This window comes from Podarcis gaigeae (genome assembly GCF_964106915.1).
Source record: "Podarcis gaigeae genome assembly, chromosome: 12".
NCBI classification, from domain to species: Eukaryota; Metazoa; Chordata; class Lepidosauria; order Squamata; family Lacertidae; genus Podarcis; species Podarcis gaigeae.
Genome location: NC_139688.1, coordinates 7,094,553 through 7,116,830, shown reverse-complemented (window position 1 = coordinate 7,116,830; position 22,278 = coordinate 7,094,553). Strand labels below are relative to the sequence as shown.

Below are 22,278 nucleotides of genomic sequence, written 5' to 3'. Positions count from 1 at the left end.
TTTCGCTAGAAGCGGCTTAGTCCTGCTGGCCACATGACCCGGAAGCTGTACGCCGGCTCCCTCGGCAAATAAAGCGAGAAGAGCGCCGCAACCCCAGAATCGGCCACGACTGGACCTAACGGTCAGGGGTCCCTTTACCTTTACCACTGTATTATAGACCAAAGTGCATGTCATTCATCACCTCAGTTTTGCCCACCAGCACCTTCTCGGAACCCCACAAAACATCAAGAACATCATTGAAGCAGACAGACAGAGAAACACACTAGCACCACGCTAACCTTGTCTCCTCTGTGAGAACTTTGCCACTCTTTCAGTTCTGATTGTTAGCTTTGACGCTTTTCCAGAATTATCTGGGAAGTTTCTATTGCTTATTAAAAGCTCGTGTTTCTTGCCACCTAATGCCTTTGGCATAACAGTGCTCCGCGACAAATTTTTCTCCTGAAAAGTGCTCTGTGACTCAAAAAGTTTGGGAACAGCTGGGTCAGAGTCTGGTGCTGGTAATGCCAAGGTTTCAGGTTCAATCCCCAGATGAGACAGTTGCAAAGCCTCAGGGTCCCTCCCAACTCTACAAATCTATGATTCCATGAATTGACTGGTGCAGATTTGTTTGCTAGCTTTCCCTGTGGCAAAGGGAAAGCTTGCCACTTTGTGATGCTATAAGAATGTAAGACAAGCCTGCTTAATCAGGCCAATGGTCCATCTAATTCAGCATCCTGATTGCACAGTGACCAACCTGATGCCTATGGGAAGCCCAGAAACAGGTTCTGAGCATGAACAAACTTTGCCCTCTTGTGGTTTCCAGCAACTGGTATTTAGAAGCAACTGTGGAGGCAGAGCATAGTCATCATGGCTAGTGGTCATCAATATCCTTTTCCTCCATTAATCTGTCTAATTTGTAAGGTTTCATTAATCTTACTGGTTTGCCCCTGGGAGTTGTTCAGGCCTCAGGAATTTGGTAAACTGACTTAGATTGTGATCAATGCTGAACCAGAAACAAGCTGGCGAGGACTAAATTATGAATAATCTCGGTGAAACCAAAATAACAAACAGGTGTCAAGTCAAGCTAAGAGAGAGAAATATTTGCCTACCCACACCCACACCCACCCAAAACAATGACACCAAGAATTAAAAGGAAATGCTCCTGACCTTAATTACAGTTTGATACTTCTGGATCCTGTTTATCGGTCTCTCTAGATAGTGCTGCAGAGGAAGCACTGGGGGCTGAGATGAGTCAGCAGAATATGTTCCCTCTATATATCGCTGCGCAAGGAAAAAAAACAACGGTCAAGATTTTTCAGGCTGTCAGAACTCATATCGCCATTTAAAAGTCTTGGCTGCTTTGCAAACATCTGGCAAGCAGGGAGCGAGAGAGAAAATGAATAAGATTAAGTAGGTATAAGCTTCAGCAGAGAAACAGATATCTAATTTGAATTCAAGTTTGTTCTTTCATATCCCTGTATATTTTTTTATGCTATGCTGCAATATTTGAAATTTTAAGCTTCTGTACTAATGTACTGATCAATTGCAGTATGTATCTGTCAGGGCCTTTGGTGTGAACAAAGAAACAATAAGTTTACCGGCTTGTTTTTAGGAGGTGGAACACTCTCCTTTGCAATAACGTGCAAGTGAAAATGAGCATACACATAGGTCAGTGGTGTCCAAACTTTTTTCAAAGAGGGCCAGATTTGATGAAGTGAAGGGTCGTGAGGGCCAACTAAAGGGCCAACCAAAGTTGTTGTTGAGCTTTTTTTAGGATTGAAGTTATTGAGGGTTTTTTAGGATTTTACCCCAGGAAATGAACTGCCACAGGAGCCAGATTACACCAACCGGCAGGCTAGATTAGGCCCCCAAAATGGACTTTGGACATGCTTGACATATGTGAAGAATCCAGGCTGGTTTTAATGCAAAGGTTAGTTGTTGTTGTTGTTTAGTCATTTAGTTGTGTCCGACTCTTCGTGACCCCATAGACCAGAGCACACCAGGCACTCCTGTCTTCCACTGCCTCCTGCAGTTTGGTCAAACTCATGTTGGTAGCTTCGAGAACACTGTCCAACCACCTCGTCCTCTGTCGTTCCCTTCTCCTTGTGCCCTCCATCTTTCCCAACATCAGGGTCTTTTCCAGGGAGTCTTCTCTTCTCATGAGGTGGCCAAAGTATTGGAGCCTCAGCTTCAGGATCTGTCCTTCCAGTGAGCACTCAGGGCTGATTTCCTTAAGAATGGAGAGGTACTCAAGCCTAAATCTGGTTTGAAGAATCTCTTGCCTGACAATTAAATTAATCCACCAATACTGTTATAATAGAGTTGTGCAGCGAATGGAGTTAATGGTACTGGACAGGGGACAGCTATCCCAGCCAGGAAGCTGAGTGGAGCTGAATAGGTCTACTGAACTACTCAAAAACATGACCCAGAAGTTAATCCCTATATATTCAACAGACGATACAATCAAATACTCAAATGTGTTTCCCAGAGGGAATGGCATGCATTATAGTAGCCAGCAATACTTACCTTATAAAACTCCTGAACAGTTTTGCTGACAACGACAGATTCAGCCTGTATACGGCCCACCAGGTACTGGATGTACCTGTCAAATTCCCCCTCATTCTTGATGAAGCACATAGCTACGTCATCATCAGTGTCACATTTCTGAAGCTCTGGGAAGAATGTCCTGTGGGGGCAAAAGTCATGAGAGGCGGAAGGCCAAGGCCATAACAACTTAACTCTGGTTGGAATCATCCCAACCAACAGAATACGCAGTTGTTTTTTTACAGCAGTGCTGACATAAGCACAACACAGCTGCAAATTTAGTCACTAATAAAATACTATTCTGCTTTTATTTCCAAAAGAAAACTCAAAGTTTCCAAAAGGAAACACAACAATTACAATATTCATAAAAATCCAGCCTTAAACTAACAGTACTTCTCGCCTGGAGAAGAGAAGGTTAAGGGGTGATATGATAGCCATGTTCAAATATATAAAAGGATGTCATATAGAGGAGGGAGAAAGGTTGTTTTCTGCTGCTCCAGAGAAGCGGACACGGAGCAATGGTTCCAAACTACAAGAAAGAAGATTCCACCTAAACATTAGGAAGAACGTCCTGACAGTAAGAGCTGTTCGACAGTGGAGTTTGCTGCCAAGGAGTGTGGTGGAGTCTCCTTCTTTGGAGGTCTTTAAGCAGAGGCTTGACAACCATATGTCAGGAGTGCTCTGATGGTGTTTCCTGCTTGGCAGGGGGTTGGACTCGATGGCCCTTGTGGTCTCTTCCAACTCTATGATTCTATGGTTCTATGACAAGAGCGTAAGAAAAACCTGGCTGGTGGATCAGGCAAAAGGTCCACGTAGTTCAGCATCCTTTTCCCACAGTGGCCAACCATATGCCTACAAGTATGACCTGAGCACATAGGAGTCAACTCCTAGGGGCAGAGGGGCCTTCACCCCCTGCCCCAATAAAATATTTGAAGGGGCCGGGGCCCCCCAAAAGGTTGATGGTCATTACCATTAAATGGTATGTGTGCACTGTGTCATGTGATCAATTATACAGGGTGGGGCTTACTTGCCCCCCCATATTTTATTCAAGTTGCCATCCCCGCTTGAGCACAACTGCACTGAGCCACAATGTGCTGGTCCCGAGGGTTAACTGTGCGGTGAGGACAGAGTCCAGTCTGAGGTTGAGGGTGCGGTATGGAGGCCGTCCATAAAAGCTGAAGCTGGGTGCAGGGCAGGGAGTCGGGTGAGGTCAGGAGCTCCGGCAGAAGAGCAGGACAGGGTGCAGGCAGGAACAGGCTACCAACAATGTTGCTCCCACAACCTGGGACTGGGGCTGGCTGGCTTTTATCTGCCCCGGGGCATAGGGTGGCCCCGGTCCACAGGTGACTCGCCTCTCCTGGCCTGAAGGCGAGCACTCCTCCTGAGGGAACTTAGTTCCCTCTGCCTCTCTGCCCTGAGCCTCTGCAGCTCAGGAGAGGCTGGAGGGTTACCGGACCCAGATGCAACCTCAGCTTCCCCTGACGGGGCTGAGAGTGGAGCACCTGCAGGCAATGGGTCCTCCATCACCTCAGGAGCCAGAGTGGATTCAGCTGGTGTCTGCTCCTGAGGATCCAGCACAGGTGAGGACCCTTCAGGCTCAAGCCCCAGCCCCGGCTCAGCTGGTTCTGGAGGCAGGGACTCCTGTGCAGGCTGGGAATCCTCAGGTTCAGCCTCCGAGTCTGAATCCCAGGCCATCACACGCAAAAGTTTCCTTCACTCCCCTCCAATATAGCAATGGATAAAACACTTTGCTTGGCTGGAAAGCATGGACCCCGAGTGGTTTTCTGTTTGTCCAGCTGCTTGCCCCAGAGAAAATGCACTCTTTACCACTCTTCACCTCTGAATCAGAGCAAACATCAATCCATAGAAAACCCAATTGACGTTTGCTCCAATTCAGCAGTAAAAAGCGAGTTTTCCTGGGGGGAGGCAGCTGGACAAGCAGAAGTGTGGAAGAACCCATAATCTAGTCCAGTGTTTCCAACCTTGTGCCTCCAGCTGTTTTTGAACTACAACTCCCATCATCCCTGACTAGCAAGACCAGTGGCAAGGGATGATGGGAATTGTAGTCCAAAAACAGCTGGAGGCACAAGGTTGGGAAACACTGGTCTAGTCAGCCTCCACCTGAAGCCTGCCTTAAAAAGCCAAGTCTTCCCAGAGCAATAAAAAACAGAGAAGGAAGCTGCAGGGTTTCACAGGAAAGAGTCCCATCACTGTATTGATTTGGTTTTTTAAAAATCATATGTAGCATTTCCCTTAGTCTCCAAATTGCCTCCTCCCAAAGTGGCTGGTCCTCTAGAAAAAGGCCTATCAGTTCAGACATTCACTGCTAGCTGGGCCTCTGTCTCACTGACCATGCAGTCCCCCCAGTTATACATACATGGAATGGAAGTGGGTAATGTCTGTGATGTTCCTGAAGATGATGAGCTTCTGACTGGAAAGAGCCACAGGGACGACAGGGCAGGTCTCGGTGAACTGAATGTGGTGTGTCTGGAGGAACTCTAGGTCCTTGACAAACTCCTCCTCAGTGTTCAGCAAGTCCTGAATAATGAGGCTGGTGGAAAGAGAAAATAGGTGAATACATTAGGGAAGTAGCTCCAGTTCCAGCCCATAAAATGGTTTCTTCCATGATAACTAAAATCTGGGAAGTAGAGTTGGCAGGAAACTGGTGTAGTGCCCCAGTCTGGATTGAGAGCACAATCTGGGTTGTATCCAGCACTAGTCAGAGTAGACCCACTGAAATTAATGGGCATGACTGGTTTAGGTCCATTCATTTCAAAGGGTGTTAGAACTTAGTTGGGCGCAGCCCTCTGGAATGGCTCCAAAACTGGTTTTTAATTCAGAGTAAAAGTGGAGAGTTCATGGATAACATAACCCCACCCGTAGAGACAAATGGAATTGGACCTCTCTTAGAGGAAGGACCTTCATGAAGTGCTCACCTCAGCTTCTTTTTATATTCATCCTCTGAAACTGATTCTCCATGGAACTCTGGAACCTCTGGAATGCCCCACTCAGCAGACAGCTACAAATAATAAAGGGAATAAAATTTAAGATCTGGTCATTTCTGCATCTACTGGGAGCACGTTTGTGGAGTTACTTCAGGCCGTGTGCTTCTCCGATATCCTGAATGAAGGAGAAGCTAGAACTGCTTTTATTTATTATATTTATATATTGAAATTGAAATACTTTATTGTCACTTGTACATAGTGCGATTACACGAGCACTCCCCACTCAACTCTCTTAGTCTTAATTCCCCTCCTTTACTGACGCACACCCACCAAACCCGAAAGTCAGTTGTTATCTTTTCATTCAGCAGCCTAACAGCCCACAGATAGAAGCTGTTCTTTACCCTGGTGGTGCGACTAATCATGTTTCTATATCTTCTGCCCGAGGGCAGGAGATCAAGAAATTGCCGGCCAGGGTGTGAATCATCCCTGAGAATTTTCCTCACTCTCCTGAGGCAACGTTCTTCCGCTATTTCATCCAGCAGATTCACAGGACAGCCCATGATATCTTGTGCTGTATTCACCACCCTCTGTAGGCACTTCCTATCAGTTGATGTCAAACCAGCGTCCCACACCGCGATGCAGTATGAAAGGACACTTTCTATTGTTGACCGGTAGAAGGAGATCATCAAATGTTGATTGACATCGTTCTTCTGCAATACTCTGAGGAGATGGAGTCTCTGTTGGGCTTTCTTAACCACCTGGGTTGTTATTTATTTTCCAAGTAAGGTCTTCACTGAGATAAACTCCTAGGAATTTAAAGGAAGAGACTCTCCACACAGCCCTCTCCGATGTACAGCGGGGCTAGTTCTTCTCTCTTCCTCCGAAAGTCCAACACTATATCACCCTTCCTCCTCAAAGAGGTTGGGGCGATGTACAATACAGTCAGATAAATTGTTTACACAACTTTGGCTTGTCTGCATGTCCCTGAGGAAATCTCAAGCAAAAGGAATCTGATGCTGGAGAACCCAAACATGGATGATTCTCACCTTTAACCTCTTATCCAGATAGGCAGGAGAAACCCAACCTTGCCTGGATGGGTTGGACTTGGTGGGCTTGGTCCTCACTAGCCATTTCAGAGGATGAGCCGAATCCAGGACTTCCACGTATTGTCCTTCCTTCAAGCTGATGGTTTCACGATCAGCACCCATGGGCAGGTAGTCTGCTGTAACCATGTAGATGTCAAAAATCTGTAGGAAGACGGTATATATTTCAGTATGTATTTTTATAGGAAAAGGACACCAATTTGAAGAAAGCCTACTTGATATTCAGATCACATCCACACCATACATTTAAACTACATGGCTCCCCCCGCCAAAGAGTCCTGGGAACTATAGTTTGCCCTCCACAGGGCTACAGTTCCCAGCAGCTTTTACAAACTACAGGTGCCAGGATTCTTTGGGAGAAGCCATGTGCTATCAATGTGCAGTGTTGGTGTGACGTTAGAGAGACTGACTGCCACAACCAGCTGCTTCTAGCTGCATCTAGAAATACAGAGAGCATTAGTTTGGTCTACTGGACTCAGCCCTTGATTAAATCCCACCCAGGCAAGGATTGGCTAGATCAGCGGTTCCCAACCTTTTCCCTCAACTGAAAATTACTGGTGGCCTTTGTGGACCACTTATCAATGTTTCTGCTTGTTGCAGCAATGTGCAGCGCCAGATGCTGTAAAAAATAAGTAGGAACATTTAATACAAACCCTTCTACTAGATGGTAATTTGGCTAATCCCAAATTTGCTTTTACTGGAATGAAATACATGGCAGTGCGAGAGGGTTACCAAAAGCAATAGTGGTCTGAATGTCCGTAGGCTGCCTACTTCTAGTCAAAACGGTATCTATTTTCCAGCCACAGAGCAACATCACCTAAAATTTACTATCTCATGATTGGGAGCTCTTTCTATTGTGAATCAATTTTCACCTCAAACGTGTTCCTTCCAACCAGTTTCTCAAGCCCAAAACCAGTCTTCCAAATTACCTCACTGCATGAAAAACACACCTTTATGAACTGGTGGTAGAAAGTCTGTACTAGGAATGTACACCTGTAAGGCAAACTGGCTTCATTTGGGATTGGTGGGGAAGGGAGGCATTTGGTTGACCCATTATATTATTCCTGTGGAGCAGTCAAAAGGTCTCAACTCTCTGGGCCCAACACCAATTGCAATGCTAGTTTGAGTTACAATGCTGTAGTTGCCTTTCTATATTCTGGGGAACTCATGGAATGTTCTGTGCTGAATCACTCTTCCTTGGGCATGTATCCAGTTCACTTATGCAAATATTATACCTCTCCCCTTGCATCCCCCTCATCTGATTCAGAGGAAGACTCCTGAGCAGTTGAGGAAGGCCTGGACCTGCCGTGTCGTGGGGATGGAGACGGCGTTTTTGATTCATCATCACTGTCGGCTCCAGGTACTTGAAGTGTGGCTGAAGTGGAAACATAAACAATTAAAATACGTTCCTAGCAAATAATTGCTTTGTTTTGTGAAATAGCATGCTTTTGTTCATTCATTTAGTTCATACCCTACTTCTTAACTTAGAACCAAGTCCTCAAGGGAACTTGCACTATAAAAGCAATCAAATGCCTTTAAATCAATTAAAAACCCAAACTAGCCACAGTGAAATCAAATCCAGAAACAGCAACGTAAAGACTAGTCTAAACCTTCCAGTCTGAATACTTGGCTGATGTTGGATGTGACTGTTAATTATTGTTGTGACTAGTCCCAGCCTCCTCTTTCCTCAATGCCAATTCTGAGATTTCCACACTAGCATTTTGAAATTTGCGTAGGAAAGTGTCTGAAAAAGGTCCAATAAGACGCCTTTGATAGTGACCAATAAACATGAGCTAGTCTGGCATGTATGCTTCTGTCTCAGACTGAAAACTGACTGTCAACATGCTCAGACAAGCTGTTACCTTGACTAATCTTTGCAGAAACCATTTCTGTGATCTGCGATGTCAGTTTCTGGAGGAATTCCTCAGTCCCAACCTCAGCAAGTGAAATGTGGCTCCAACCAGCTTCACCTTCCATAAGTTCCCCTGTCAAAGAAGAGTGAGGTACTTAAGTGGTAAAGTCATAAGAACATAGGAAGCTGTTTATACCCATCTCGATCAGTAGTGTCTGCTATGACTAGGGCTCAACAACTTTAACATTCCCCCCCCCCAAAAAAATACGCTCAATAACTTTTTTCGGATTTTCACTTCTGGGGACCCTAGCAATGAATACCAGAGACTCTATAAAGGAGGGGAGCCAACACAGACACAATTCATGACTGACATAATTGCGTGGCAAGTTCCCGCCCCCCCCAGTGGAAATAAAGACACATGACACAGTTATTAAGGTTAATGGGCTAAATAAGGCCATAACTTTGTTGGTTACAGATGATGAGCGGTATTGGCTTAGGCATTGGTCCTAACCGACTATATCCGACTTCAGCCCGTCCGCTTGAAGTCCGGGAAGGGTTAACCATCAGTAGGGGGAGTCCTGCTCATGCACATCAACTAGGACCTCTCCCGGGGTCACCGGTAGGGGGTGTGCCTTAGGCCCTCACCTCCCCAGGCTTCGGACAGGGCCACACCCCCCAGAATCTTTTATTGGACTACCCTTCAATATATGGGGCAGCTGACGGCGCTACCTCCCCTCTTCTCCAGACATAATCCAACGCCCAACCTCCAAACCTTACAAAGTTGTGACAAAGTTGTGACAAAGTTGCTACAAGGTAGGTGAAAACCAAGTGGCTGGTGCCAATTTGCCAAGTGGAAAAATTCCTACCAGGCCCCTCAATGGCGACCAACCGAGGTCCATAGCAAGGTCAAGGAACGAAAACCTTAAAGGGCGGGAGGGTGGGAAACAGGAACAGCTGGAAGCGGCAAAAGAGGGAGATCCCCGGCCGCACCTGCCTTAAATAGAACAGGCCACGCCCCCCAGAACCAGCAGATTGGCTGGCCAGGGGATGACGTGGCTGGGAATTCCCCCAATAGTGCAGGGGCTGGGCTCCAGCCGCCCCACACGTAGTGGAGCTGTGAAGCCCGCAACCCCACCTCCTCTGTAGGGCAGAAGTGGCTTTCTGTGTCCAGGGCAGCTGTCTACCAGCAACATCTGGGACGCCAGCTGAAATCCTACCAGACTGTGCACTGCCTCGCCAGAGTGCTACATGTTCTGGTTAGCTCCCGCTTGGACTACTGCAATGCACTCTGCGTGGGGCTACCTTTGAAGGTGACTCAGAAATTACAACTAATCCAGAATGTGGCAGCTAGACTGGTGACTGGGAACAGCTGTTGGGACCAGTCATAAAGGATATACTTTGGTTCCCAGTACTTTTTTGAGCACAATTCAAAGCATTGGTGTTGACCTTTAAAGCTCTAAACAGCCTCAGCCCTGTATACCTAAAGAAGTATCTCCACCTGCATCATTCAGGCCGGACACTAAGGACCAGCTCTGAGGGCCTTCTGGGATTCTCTCACTGTGAGATGTGAAGCTACAGGGAACCAGGCAGAGGGCCTTCTCGGTAGTGGCGCCTGCCCTGTGGAACGCCCTCCCATCAGATGTCAAGGAAATAAACAACTATCTGACTTTTAGAAGACATCTGAAGGCAGCCCTGTTTAGGGAAGTTTTTAATGTTTGATGTCTTACTGTGTATTTATATTCTGTCAGAAGCTGTCGAGAGTGGCTTGGGCAACCCGGTCAGATGGGTGGCATACAGATATTATTATTATTATTATTATTATTATTATTATTATTCATGCAAAACCACGAGAAAAATAGCCCAAGCTCTTGCTACAGAGATGAGCAGCCAATAAACATATTCCAAGTGAGGAGGCCAGCACTGGATTACACATACGGGGAAAGATATATATAGCATGAAAACATTTTTACCATCCTTCCCACCTTTTATGGCCTATTTTTCCTAAGACATATGTACTTCAGTATAGATGCCAGGATACAAGCCTTGCAAGAGGTATGAATGGTGCATAAATCAAAGCAATCGCTTCAAAATACTTGCAAGCAGGAATCAGAAAGGGTGGAGTCCTGCAGGGTGGTATTTTTAAACGAGAATCCCTATTTGAAAGGCATGAAACCCTCCCATGGTTGACATGATGTGTACACATTTAGTAGTTTAGTATCTGTTACCCTAAGTGTCAACCAGTACAACTGACATGATGCCTTGCCTGAGAGATACAATTCCTGGTTGAAGGGGAAGGTAGCTAGTTGCAGATTTAAAGCATCTGTAGGCAAACTAAGGCCCAGGGGCCAGATCCGGCCCAATCGCCTTCTAAATCCGGCCCACAGATGGTTCCGGAATCAGCGTGTTTTTACATGAGTAGAATGTGCCCTTTTATTTAAAATGCATCTCTGGGTTATTTGTGGGGCATAGGAATTTGTTCATTTTTTTTTTTTTTCCAAAATATAGTCCGGCCCCCCACAAGGTCTGAGGGACAGTGGACCGGCCCCCTGCTGAAAAAGTTCACTGACCCCTGATTTAAAGCAATGAATTTAATTTGCATGTGAACCGCATGAACCTGGCAACATTTATTTGATAAAGAAATCAAAGACTACAGCTGCAAACTATGTAATTCATATTAGAGAACGTTATATGGAACAGCAAACTGTGATCTAAATGAGTAACATTTTGAAGTTAAAGCACAGGCAGAACTTTTCATACCTTTTCTGCTTTCTGGAGGATGTACAGAAACCCCGACTCTAAGGAAGAGAAAAGGGAAGGCATAAATATATGAGAATTTATAAAGCGCTTAATAATTAAAAAAAAAAAAACCCTAAGCAGCATACATCAAAACTATTTAGAATGATTATCAATGATACACAGATAAAATGAGCAAATTTTAAAGTAACAGATGGATTATATGCCCCGACAGGCTGGTTTAGTGGTTGCTTGAAACACTAAAATGAGGGTGCCTGCCTAATATTAATATAAGTGCAGCCACACTAAATGTTCAACTCCTCACATAAATGGAGCAAGTGTCATATAATACTTTTAAAACTGCAAGTTCCATAGATTGAAGTGGTCGAGGAGGCATACAGAGGCCAGGCAATCTCAAGTGCACTGGTCCCAAGCTGTGATAAAATTTAAAAATTCATAAAACTTATACACCATAGGATTGCCCTCCGCCTCCAAACAAAATCCCTCAGAGTGGTTTGCAAAAAGAAGAAGACAATAAAATTATCAGTGAAAACGGTTTTTAAAAATCTGCTTAAAACATTCACAAAAATTATAAAATCAGTGATCAACTGAAAACAGATTAAAATGCAAACCAACACTCTACATTTCTGGGAAGGTTTCCCTGAAGAAAAATGTTTTTAGCAGGGGCCAAAGACTGCAGTGAGTTCAATACGCAGGGAGTTGCAGGGTGTGGGTTCTGCTACATCATCTTTACAGGGGGAAATGCATTTTAAAGGATACCAAAATTAGAATTCAGTAACTGAACAACACAAAGTTTAAAACATCGCCAATATCACTACGTGTTAACAAGAACTTTCAGACATTACCCATGTTCTTTCTTTTCCTTTTCTTCATACCTGCAACAAAAACAAAAAGGGAAGAAGGAGGTGAGGAGAACGGGATCTCCAGTGAGTTTCCAGTCTGAAAATCTTAAGACGCGTTCAGTTTTTTTCTAGTCTCTCTGTGCAGCATCCCAACCTCCAGGCACACAGCCTCCCACTTACCCAAGTGATGTCATGATGGCCTCTGTCACCATCACACGCTCCTGGGTCAGAACTTCGGCCTCTTTCACTGCAAGGGAATGAAGGACAGCAAACCTATCAGCAGGTGTGTCTCAGGCGGGGGAATATTTCTCATCCTTCCCAAGCTTTGTTGGGGTTATGGGTGAGGGAGATGCTGGAACTCAACTACCCTGCCTTGGCTCAAGTTAGATGTCACCATTTGAATTGAAAGCAATTTTGCCTTATAATGACGGGGTGGCCTATAAGGTACCCCTGACTGTTAGGTCCAGTTGCGGACGACTCTGGGGTTGTGGCGCTCATCTCACTCTATAGGCCAAGGGAGCCAGCGTTTGTCCAGACAGCTTCCGGGTCATGTGGCCAGCATGACTAAGCCGCTTCTGGTGAATCAGAGCAGAACATGGAAATGCCGTTTACCTTCCCTCCAGAGCAGTACCTATTTATCTACTTGCACTTGACATGCTTTCGAACTGCTAGGTTGGCAGGAGCTGGGACTGAGCGACGGGAGCTCACCCCGTTGCAGGGATTCGAATCGCCAACCTTCTGATCAACCAGCCCTAGGCTCTATGGTTTAGACCACAGTGCCACCCACGTCCCATTGGGGTGACCTGTAGTGCTCCCTTATTTCCAGGCCTTTTGTGTTCAGTGTCCCCAGCAGGACCAGAACTGACTTCTTGTTGGTGGCATCTGTCTCAAGAGACAATGGAGGGAGCCTCCAGGGGTAAAGTCAATGCACTCCATTAGCAGCACTGCAGTGACTTCCCCAGTGCTCAAGTCTGGCCAGTGTGTCTGGAGGTCCTGGGCCGCCCAGACGACAAGACTCAGCCTGGCTGGTGTGGTCCAAAGGAAAGCAGAGCAATACATTTGATGCCAGCTTGGCTGCAGAAGTTGCTGGAAGGAGGCGTACAAAGCGCCAGCCAACCATCTTAGGGATTCCACTCCAGATGTGCGTAGGGCTTACTCCTTAACCTTTCCTTCTCATGAACATGTATAGAACTTGCACATAAAGTAAGCGCAGAGCTCTGGGCTGCTGTGATATCAAAGCAGTTCAGCTTGTGGCAAGGGAGAACTCAAAACCTCAGTAGAAGCTCATTTGCATCAGATTTTATCCTTCTTCCAAGATCCTGTGACTTTTTCACAAGTTGGGGAAAGCAGTATTGTTTTTATTTGTGGGGTGATGGGGGAGTGTACAGGCTCTGTACATGTAAATTGTATTTCCATGGCCACTGGTGACCACACAGAAACCCAGAGATTATGACTAGCGTGATGCCAATTTTAATGAAACAGCCAGCACATATAAATATGGAAATAGAGGAGAAGTTGGTGAAGTGCTTACCATCCAGAACTTCTAAGGAGGAGCTACAGATAGACTGCCCAGCCTGATTGGACGCAATGCAGGTGTAGTTTCCGCTGAATTCCTTCTTCACATCCAGCAAGATGAGACTATGGTGCATGTTGGAGCTGGCAAGTTTATAGCCTGGGGTATCCGGCTTGATCCAAAGGATGTCTTCTCCATGGTACTCTTCCTTCAGCCAAGTCACTGAGGGAGGTGGACATCCTAAAAAGAGGGGAAATGAGGGTGCTATTAGTGTATCATTTCTTCTGATCTCCCAGATAACCTCCCTTCCCAAGTCCTGCCATTTGTGCAAAGTCTTTGCTTAGCACCCCGGTGCTAAGCCGGTGCTAAGCTTCATCCACAACTCTGGAAACCTCACCTGGCCAGAACAGAGAAAAGATGGTGAGATTGACAGTACTTTCTCAACACTGTAGGTCGTGTTGCATGGCTGTTCATGATTAGACTTGTTAATTCCGACACTGAACAAACCTCTGGCATGCTAATGAGCTATGCCACCCCCATACAGTCTGCATTTTTAGACATATCCTAAAAACGGTGTTATTCAAACAAACCTTTGCACTATGAAATCCTTTTTACCAGCCAGTTTCTATTCATGTTTTGGCTGATGCTGTTATTGATTTTTCTTTCCTTCTTTATCCCACTGTAGTTTTATGTGCTGTATTCTTATGAAAGTGTGGTCTATAAATATTTCAACAAATTATTATTATTATTTATTAAATTTGTATACCACCCTTCATCCATAGACCTTTGGGTGGTTCACAACCTAAAAATACACGGAAAAAAAAAATGCTGCACAGTCTTCTTGTTGTTTAGGCATTTAGTCGTGTCGAACTCTTGGTGACCCCCTGGACCAGAGCACGCCAGGCACTCCTGTCTTCCACTGCCTCCCGCAGTTTGGTCAAACTCATGCTGGTAGCTTCGAGAACACTGTCCAACCATCTCGTCCTCTGCTGTCCCCTTCTCCTTGTGCCCTCCATCTTTCCCAACATCAGGGTCTTTTCCAGGGAGTCTTCTCTTCTCATGAGGTGGCCAAAATATTGGAGCCTCAGCTTCACGATCTGTCCTTCCGGTGAGCACTCAGGGCTGATTTCCTTCAGACTAAATACGTTTGATCTTCTTGCAGTCGATGGGACTCTCCAGAGTCTCCTCCAGCACCATAATTCAAAAGCATCCATTCTTTGGCTATCAGCCTTCTTTATGGTCCAGCTCTTACACAGTCTTAATTCATTAAAATGAATCTACTCATATTAATTCCTTGCTAAAACATTGCCCCTTTCCTTCCCTTCCTCTTCCCAGTGTCAAACTTTAGAGGCAAGATCCTTGGGGCAAGGACCTCTCATTGTGCATGCTGGAAAGCAAAGCATGCATTGACTCCACTACAACCTTTGTCTCCCCTGGAAGGGCAAATTCAATCATGGAGGAGGGTAGTTGGAGTAGTGGGCATGCCTCTAAATTCATTTACCTTCAACTTTCACTGAAAGGGTAATGCTGGCACCTTCCCTCACTTTTTTGTTGGTATATCGTTCCAGGAACCTTGGTGGCACCAGCTGCTCATGAACATCTGAAAATTAAGTTGTTCAGAGAAAAACATAAAAATGTGACGTTGCAATAGTCAGGTAGGACTAAGCTTCATGGAGCTGGGGCTGCTCTAAAGTTCGCAGCTTTGAAAGCCTCAAAGCAAAGGCAGCCAAGACCTTTGTTCCCACCAACTCCTCCTGTTTCTTTTCTCACCTCTTCTGGGTTTCTCTTCTTCCTCACCAGGCCCTGCAAAAATGAAAGAACAGCAGCACCATCAGGTGATAGATCACGTGAGCCCACATCTGCAATCCAAAATGGCATAGCAAGTGCTAGGCCTCAATTTCCACCAAAGGGGCTTTCATACTGTTGCAAATTTTGAGTGGGATTCGGTCACATACCAGCAAATTCAGGCTGTACAATTATAGCTGTCTGAGAGGTCCTGTGCAAGAAGCCTGCTTCTGCAAAATATTGGCCTTTTTGTGATTAGGAGAGTGGCAGGAAAATGCACTTGAAAGTGTGGGGTCAACACTTGTTTTGACACAACATCACCTAACCTCTTCACAACCAAATCAGGACGAAAGTTCATTAAATAACCAACATTGTTTAATCTCCCTTTTGAAATAGGGCAACCCTAGCCTGGAAGTGATCAACGTGTCTAACAAAGATGCTCATTTCTTTTTTTGGCACCACATTAGACATCCAGCAAACCCACCAACGATTTGATGGGTTGTGTCCATCTGCTCTCAAGTTGGCATGGCCAACTTTTGAATTCTTGGATGGTAGGGCTGTTCTCTTCTTTAGACAGAAGTCTGTGGGTCCATTTTGCTACAAATTCAAAGCACTTCATAGGTGGTCAGATTCTTTAAATGGTCCCAGTTACCAATAAGGGTTCAAAGCAATAGGACACAAAGATTTGCATTAACTACAAAACCCAAATAAAATCCAATAAAATGTGGAAATTTTAGCTTCTTGGGTTGGGGGGGAAATCCCCTTGTAGGAAAATTGTGGATCCACTTTTTACCAAAAAACAATTAAAATTAGAGTAGAATTAAAACTATTACATTTTTTTGGGAGGGTGACCATTTCATATAAAAAAGACTTCCTTTTCACACTGATTTTTTAAATGTGTGCCTTGAGAAAATGTCTACTTAATTCATTTTCATTGCCTTTGCCTGGTAGGGTCTTCATTCATCTTTGTGACATCAACACACAGCCAAATCCAGTGGGCCATGGAGACTTGTTCCATGATTAGATGGATCACCCTTGACTAAATTATGTAGGAAGAAGATGCGGCTACAAAGTGAAACCATGGCATTTAAGAAGGAGAATATTAGCAAACAATAATGTGAGTGGGGTGTGGGAGACAAACTACTACCCTACCATTTTGCTAATTTCTAGCTCAAAAATAAAACTAGATATTTGGTGCACCTCCTACTAACATTTATTAATGTGCCCAGGAGCCAGAGAAATTGTTCTGCCGGTTAGCTATCCCTTGTTTTAATTTTAAATTTTGTTTTGCAGGCTGCTTGGTACTGGGAAAGCAATATATCATGATTTTGTTATTCTCGTTGAGAGCAGTAGGCCTCACACACACTTCTGGGCACAACATAAGCCACCATTTCAACATCACACAGCTAACCTTTGACAAGCAACCTGGCCGCTGAATACGCTGAACCAGCCGAGTTCCTAATAAATACAGAATATTGACCAGCGTCCTGCTTTGTAACGTTGAGAACTTCAAGGGCATGAAACTCCCTCTTGTCTGTCTTCAAGAGTCGGTCTGATGCATGCAGCGGCTGACCATCTTTGAACCAGTAGAGGCGAGGCTGTGGGTAACCTATGCAGAATAAAGAAAGGTAGGAATAGATAAGGCATATCAAAAAGAAAAGTGAGAAGAGATTGGTTAAATTTCCTAGCCCCATGCTTAGCTCTTTTGAACAATCTTTACAGAACTTTAGCTTATGGTTGCCATCAATTTGATTTTAATTAATTTTTATAATGTTTTTAGAATGTTGCACTATTTTATTGTTGTTAGCCACCCTGAGCCCGGCTTCGGCTGGGGAGGGCGGGATATAAATTAAATTCATTATTATTATTATTATTATTATTATAACACACATGTACCCCCCCCCCAGGAAAGAGTAGTAACAATAGGCGCTATTCAGCTAAACAGATTTGCTAACGGAAGGTTAAGCAAAATAGCTCCCCCTCCCCAAGCACCTTCTTTTTTAAAAAGTTTTTATTGGTTATTTTCACATAACAAATTATTTCAACAATTGTATTTCCCCCCATTTTCCCCCTCCCACCCCCAGATACCCCTTTCCCCCCTACGACTTCCCTCAGTTCCTCTTTCTGATTTATTTACATATATTGTTCTCTGCATGTTATAAAAATGTAAAAATCTCTGTTTTCTATCTATTATGTTAACAAATAAATTGTGAATGTTTGTTGTTTTTTTAAGCACTTTGTAAAAGGTTCCCATTCCTCTTTAAAGTCACAGTTGTCCTTGTCATGTAGTTTGTGCGTCAGAATCCTCGCGACGGGGTGAGCTCCCGTTGCTCGGTCCCTGCTCCTACCAACCTAGCAGTTCAAAAGCACGTCAAAGTGCAAGTAGATAAAAAGGTACCACTCCAGCGGGAAGGTAAACGGCGTTTCCGTGCGCTGCTCTGGTTTGCCAGAAGCGGCTTAGTCATGCTGGCCACATGACCCGGCTCCCTTGGCCAATAAAGCAAGATGAGTGCCGCAACCCCAGAGTCGGTCACGACTGGACCTAATGGTCAGGGGTCCCTTTACCTTTATTTTTGCCAATTCCGCATAGTCCATCAATTTCTTTTGCCACTGTTCTTTTGTTGGGCCTCCCCAATCACCTTCTGATCTGAGCCCCCCCCCCAACTCTCCAGAGCAGATTTGGGGAGGACACAGGAGGCATGGAAAGGAGAAATTTTGTTGTGCAAGCAGAAATCCTTGAACTAGAGTATCTATCTAGCTAGTTGACACCCACTGGGTCAGAAATTCATCTTTAGAAAATGAACGTACTGAAGAAATGTACTGTAACCTAGAATCATAGAATCATAGAGTTGGAAGAGACCACAAGGGCCATCGAGTCCAACCCCCTGCCAAGCAGGAAACACCATCAGAGCACACCTCCTCTTCTCCAGGCTAAACATGCCCAGCTCCCTTAGCCGTTACTCATAAGGCATCGTTTCCAGGCCTTTGACCATTTTGGTTGCCCTCCTCTGGACACGTTCCAGTTTGTCAGTGTCCTTCTTGAACTGTGGTGCCCAGAACTGGACACAGTACTCCAGGTGAGGTCTGACCAGAGCAGAATACAGTGGCACTATTACTTCCCTTGATCTAGATCTATACTCCTAACCTGCTGGTGAAGGGTGGGTAATAAATATAATAATAATAATCATAAATTGTAGATACGTGTTATGAAAAAGTAAGTGGGTTCTGCCAAAAGTTGACACACAGCAGAGGTGGGGAGTTTTGGTTACCTTTCACCTTCAGGTGGAATTTGGCCAAAGCTGCTCCAGGAGCTACATGGATGTCGTGAAGTTCATCTAGAATCTGTGGCAGCTGCTCCTCTTCAGTCATAGATTCCACCCCTTCTTGTTCACGGCTGGTTCAGGCAGGGAGGAATAAATGAAACGTTTGACATACAACCCAAAGCTCTGGTGAAAAAACAGCTCCCCATGAGCTGTGGCCAACACAGAAGGTTCCTGTGACCACAACAAGCTGCTGGATAGCTCAGTAAGTAGAGCATTAAATTCTTAATCTCAGGGTTGTGGGTTCAAGCCCCATATCAGGCAAAAGATTCCTTGCAGTGAGTTGGGCTAAATAACCCTCGTGGCCCCTTCCAACTCTTTTATATACCAATATTGGTTTTATGTACTAATATTGTGATGACATCATGGCCACTGGGCCCACCACCTCCTGGCAAATAGGAGGGGAAGAAATTGAGGCAGTGAGAGATTTTACTTTCTTGGGCTCCATGATCACTGCAGATGGTGACAGCAGCCACTAAATTAAAAGAAGCCTGCTTCTTGGGAGAAAAGCAATGACAAACCTAGACAGCATCTTAAAAAGCAGAGACATCACCTTGCCAACAAAGGTCTGTATAGTTAAAGCTATGGTTTTCCCAGTAGTGATGTATGGAAGTGAGAGCTGGATCATAAAGGAGGCTGATCGCCGAAGAATGGATGCTTTTGAATTCTGGTGCTGGAGGAGACTCTTGAGAGTCCCGTGGACTGCAAGAAGATCAAACATATCCATTCTTAAGGAAATCAGCCCTGAGTGCCTGGCGTGCTCTGGTCCATGGCATCATGCAGAGTCGGACACGAGTAAATAACAACAACATTGTGATGACAGTGTAACGTTTTCCACTGTGCAGGTGGCGCTTACCTGGAGAGATACCCTTTGGCGCTGTAGTAGGATGACGTTTCCGTTGCATCTGCTGCTGTATCATAGTCTGTACTGGTCACTAAGAAATGGAAAAGAAAAAAATCCAAACATTGTGGGTTGCTTCATGTCAGGAGGACAAACAGAGGCAACGCAGGGGAGGCCCAGACAGTTGTGCAGAAAGGAGGTTGTGCACCAGTCCTCTGGCAGCATCAATGGTTTACTCTCAAATTGTACTCCCTGCTGCTTACGCAGCAAAGCAGAAGAAGTGCAAGTGGAGTTACTGAGAGCCCCAGAAGGTGTTGTTCAAAAGACCTTTTAGACTGTTCCAACACATTGCAGACAGGGGTTAGGATCCATCTTCTAGGGAGGCTCACAAGAGCACAGGGAGAAAATGTTTGCCATCCACAAGTTTTTAAAATCCTGCACTGAAAGACAGTTGCATGTAGGAATCAGGGTGTGTATGCAGCCATATGTTGAACACTGGGGTCCCTTCAATTCTGATTCTATGGCCCCTTCCAACTTTACAATTCTATGATTTTGTGACTCTATCATAACATTTTATGTGGGGAGGGGTTGCTGATGATATTTAAGCTGGAAAACTGTGATTGACTGCGGCTTCCCAGTACAGTGGTACCTCGGGTTACATACGCTTCAGGTTACATACACTTCAGGTTACAGACTCCATTAACCCAGAAATATTACCTCGGGTTAAGAACTTTGCTTCAGGATGAGAACAGAAATCGTGCAGCAGCAGTGCAGCAGCAGGAGGAGGCCCCATTAGCTAAAATGGTGCTTCAGGTTAAGAACAGTTTCAGGTTAAGAACGGACCTCCGGAATGAATTAAGTACTTAACCCAAGGTACGACTGTACTTGTTGTTTACAATGATCTGCATACCAGGAGCTTGTTCATGCCTCTCACACAGGAATTTTGTGGTGCGTGGAGTGCTCTGAATGCATAGCAAACTAGGGATGGATTCACCCACAACGAGTATTTGCCTATTTCTAAACTGACAATGATCTCACCATCCTCTTTGAATTTGACAGCCCCCTATTCACTTAGTCATGTGTGATAGGACACACTGGTTGTGATGCATTTCACACTTCCTATGTGGGGCTGCCCTTGAAACTCCAGCGGGTGCAGAATGCTATGGCGAGACTCCTTACGGGGTCCTCGCTGCGGGATCACAGTCACCCGGTGCTATACCAGCTGCACTGACTCCCGGTGGAGTACAGGATCAGGTTCAAGGTGCTGGTTTTAACCTTTAAAGCCCTATAAGGCCTAGGACCCTTGTACCTACGGGACCGCCTCTCCTGGTATGTCCCACGGAGAACCTTAAGGTCTTCAACTAAAAACATCTTGGAGATCCCGGGCGTCAGGGAGGTTAGGTTGGCCTTGACCAGAGCCAGGGCTTTTTTGGCTGTGGCCCCGATCTGGTGGAACGCTCTGTCACAAGAGACTAGGGCCCTGTGGGACTTGACAATTTTCCGCAGGGCCTGCAAGACCTTTGGCCAAGGCACAGTCTGACCCCCTCTCTCCTTCTGTAATCCTCATAGAACTTTAACCCAATGGTTGCCATTAATTTGATTCTGAATTGATTTTAGAATGTATTTTAATTAATTGACTGTGTGATTTTATGTACTCTGTGCTATTCTTACTTGTTGTTAGCCGCTCTGAGCCCAGCTTTGGCCAGGAAGGGCGGGATACAAATAAATTTTTCATTTATTATTATTATTATTATTATTATTATTATTATTATTATTCCAGGTCATAATTATTAAACTTGAGTATTTCTGTGTCTCTGGGTAATACTCACAGTCCACTCTCAGCTCGGCTTTAGTTGAAGACACGCCCATGCTGTTTTCAGCCAGACAGCGGTAGACGCCCATGTCGAGAGGGACCACAGCAGTAATGATCAGCTGATGGCAGCCTTCCTGGTCCTCGTTGATCATGTAGTGATCGTCCTCTTCAATAACCCTCCCATCCTTGAACCACCGGATGGTGGGGGTTGGCTTGCCGATAACAACACAGTCAAAACTGACTGGATAACCATCCTGTACCTCTTGATTTTGAAGTTCAGTTATGAAGATGGGAGCTGGAATTGTTTTGAGGATAATTACAAAAACAGAAATGTACATATTTATGTGGCAATAAAGTATCTGTAGGGACACGGGTGGCGCTGTGGGTTAAACCACAGAGCCTAGGACTTATTGATCAAAAGGTCGGTGGTTCGAATCCCCGTGACGGGGTAAGCTCTTGTTGCTCAGTCCCTGCTCCTGCCAACCTAGCAGTTCGAAAGCACGTCAAAGTGCAAGTAGATAAATAGGTACCGCTCCAGCGGGAAGGTAAACAGTGTTTCCGTGCACTGCTCTGGTTCGTCAGAAGTGGCTTAGTCATGCTGGCCACATGACCCGGAAGCTGTACGCCGGCTCCCTCGGCCAATAAAGCGAGATGAGTGCTGCAACCCCAGAGTCGGCCACGGCTGGACCTAATGGTCAGGGGTCCCTTTACCTTTACCTTTAAAGTATCTGTAGCTCCCTCCACGCCTCGCTCTATACATGGTGCCTTTTTTGGTTTTGGTGCCATGCTAAATTCAAACTGCAATCTTCTTGTAATCCCAGGTACATGTGTGACAAGATAAGCACTTCTGCTGTAACTAGACTTCTAATTTTTGGGAAAGGTTCTGGGGTTAAAGACGGGCAACGTCTAACCTAACCTACTTCAAAAAGGTGATATGATGATAGCCACCAACTTGGGTGGCTGTAAAAGAGGATTAGGGGGGGGGGG

At 45.3% G+C, this 22,278-nt stretch overlaps 1 protein-coding gene across 50 annotated transcripts in view; it reads right to left on the bottom strand.

The window, feature by feature from the left end:
- OBSCN (obscurin, cytoskeletal calmodulin and titin-interacting RhoGEF) overlaps nucleotides 1-22,278 on the bottom strand; it is a 265,894-nt gene that overhangs the window by 88,592 nt on the left and 155,024 nt on the right. For all 50 annotated transcript variants that reach the window (XM_083703814.1, XM_083703862.1, XM_083703817.1 and 47 more), the window contains 17 exons: nucleotides 21,308-21,586; nucleotides 19,494-19,572; nucleotides 18,587-18,711; nucleotides 16,729-16,926; nucleotides 15,303-15,335; nucleotides 15,034-15,132; nucleotides 13,551-13,772; nucleotides 12,200-12,266; nucleotides 12,023-12,052; nucleotides 11,181-11,218; nucleotides 8,434-8,556; nucleotides 7,807-7,946; nucleotides 6,515-6,715; nucleotides 5,460-5,542; nucleotides 4,901-5,074; nucleotides 2,506-2,665; nucleotides 1,147-1,260 (listed from right to left, as the gene is read on the bottom strand). In XM_083703814.1, the coding sequence (XP_083559940.1) occupies nucleotides 1,147-1,260; nucleotides 2,506-2,665; nucleotides 4,901-5,074; nucleotides 5,460-5,542; nucleotides 6,515-6,715; nucleotides 7,807-7,946; nucleotides 8,434-8,556; nucleotides 11,181-11,218; nucleotides 12,023-12,052; nucleotides 12,200-12,266; nucleotides 13,551-13,772; nucleotides 15,034-15,132; nucleotides 15,303-15,335; nucleotides 16,729-16,926; nucleotides 18,587-18,711; nucleotides 19,494-19,572; nucleotides 21,308-21,586 (2,165 nt within the window). The remainder of the gene's footprint in view (nucleotides 1-1,146; nucleotides 1,261-2,505; nucleotides 2,666-4,900; nucleotides 5,075-5,459; nucleotides 5,543-6,514; nucleotides 6,716-7,806; nucleotides 7,947-8,433; nucleotides 8,557-11,180; nucleotides 11,219-12,022; nucleotides 12,053-12,199; nucleotides 12,267-13,550; nucleotides 13,773-15,033; nucleotides 15,133-15,302; nucleotides 15,336-16,728; nucleotides 16,927-18,586; nucleotides 18,712-19,493; nucleotides 19,573-21,307; nucleotides 21,587-22,278) is intronic.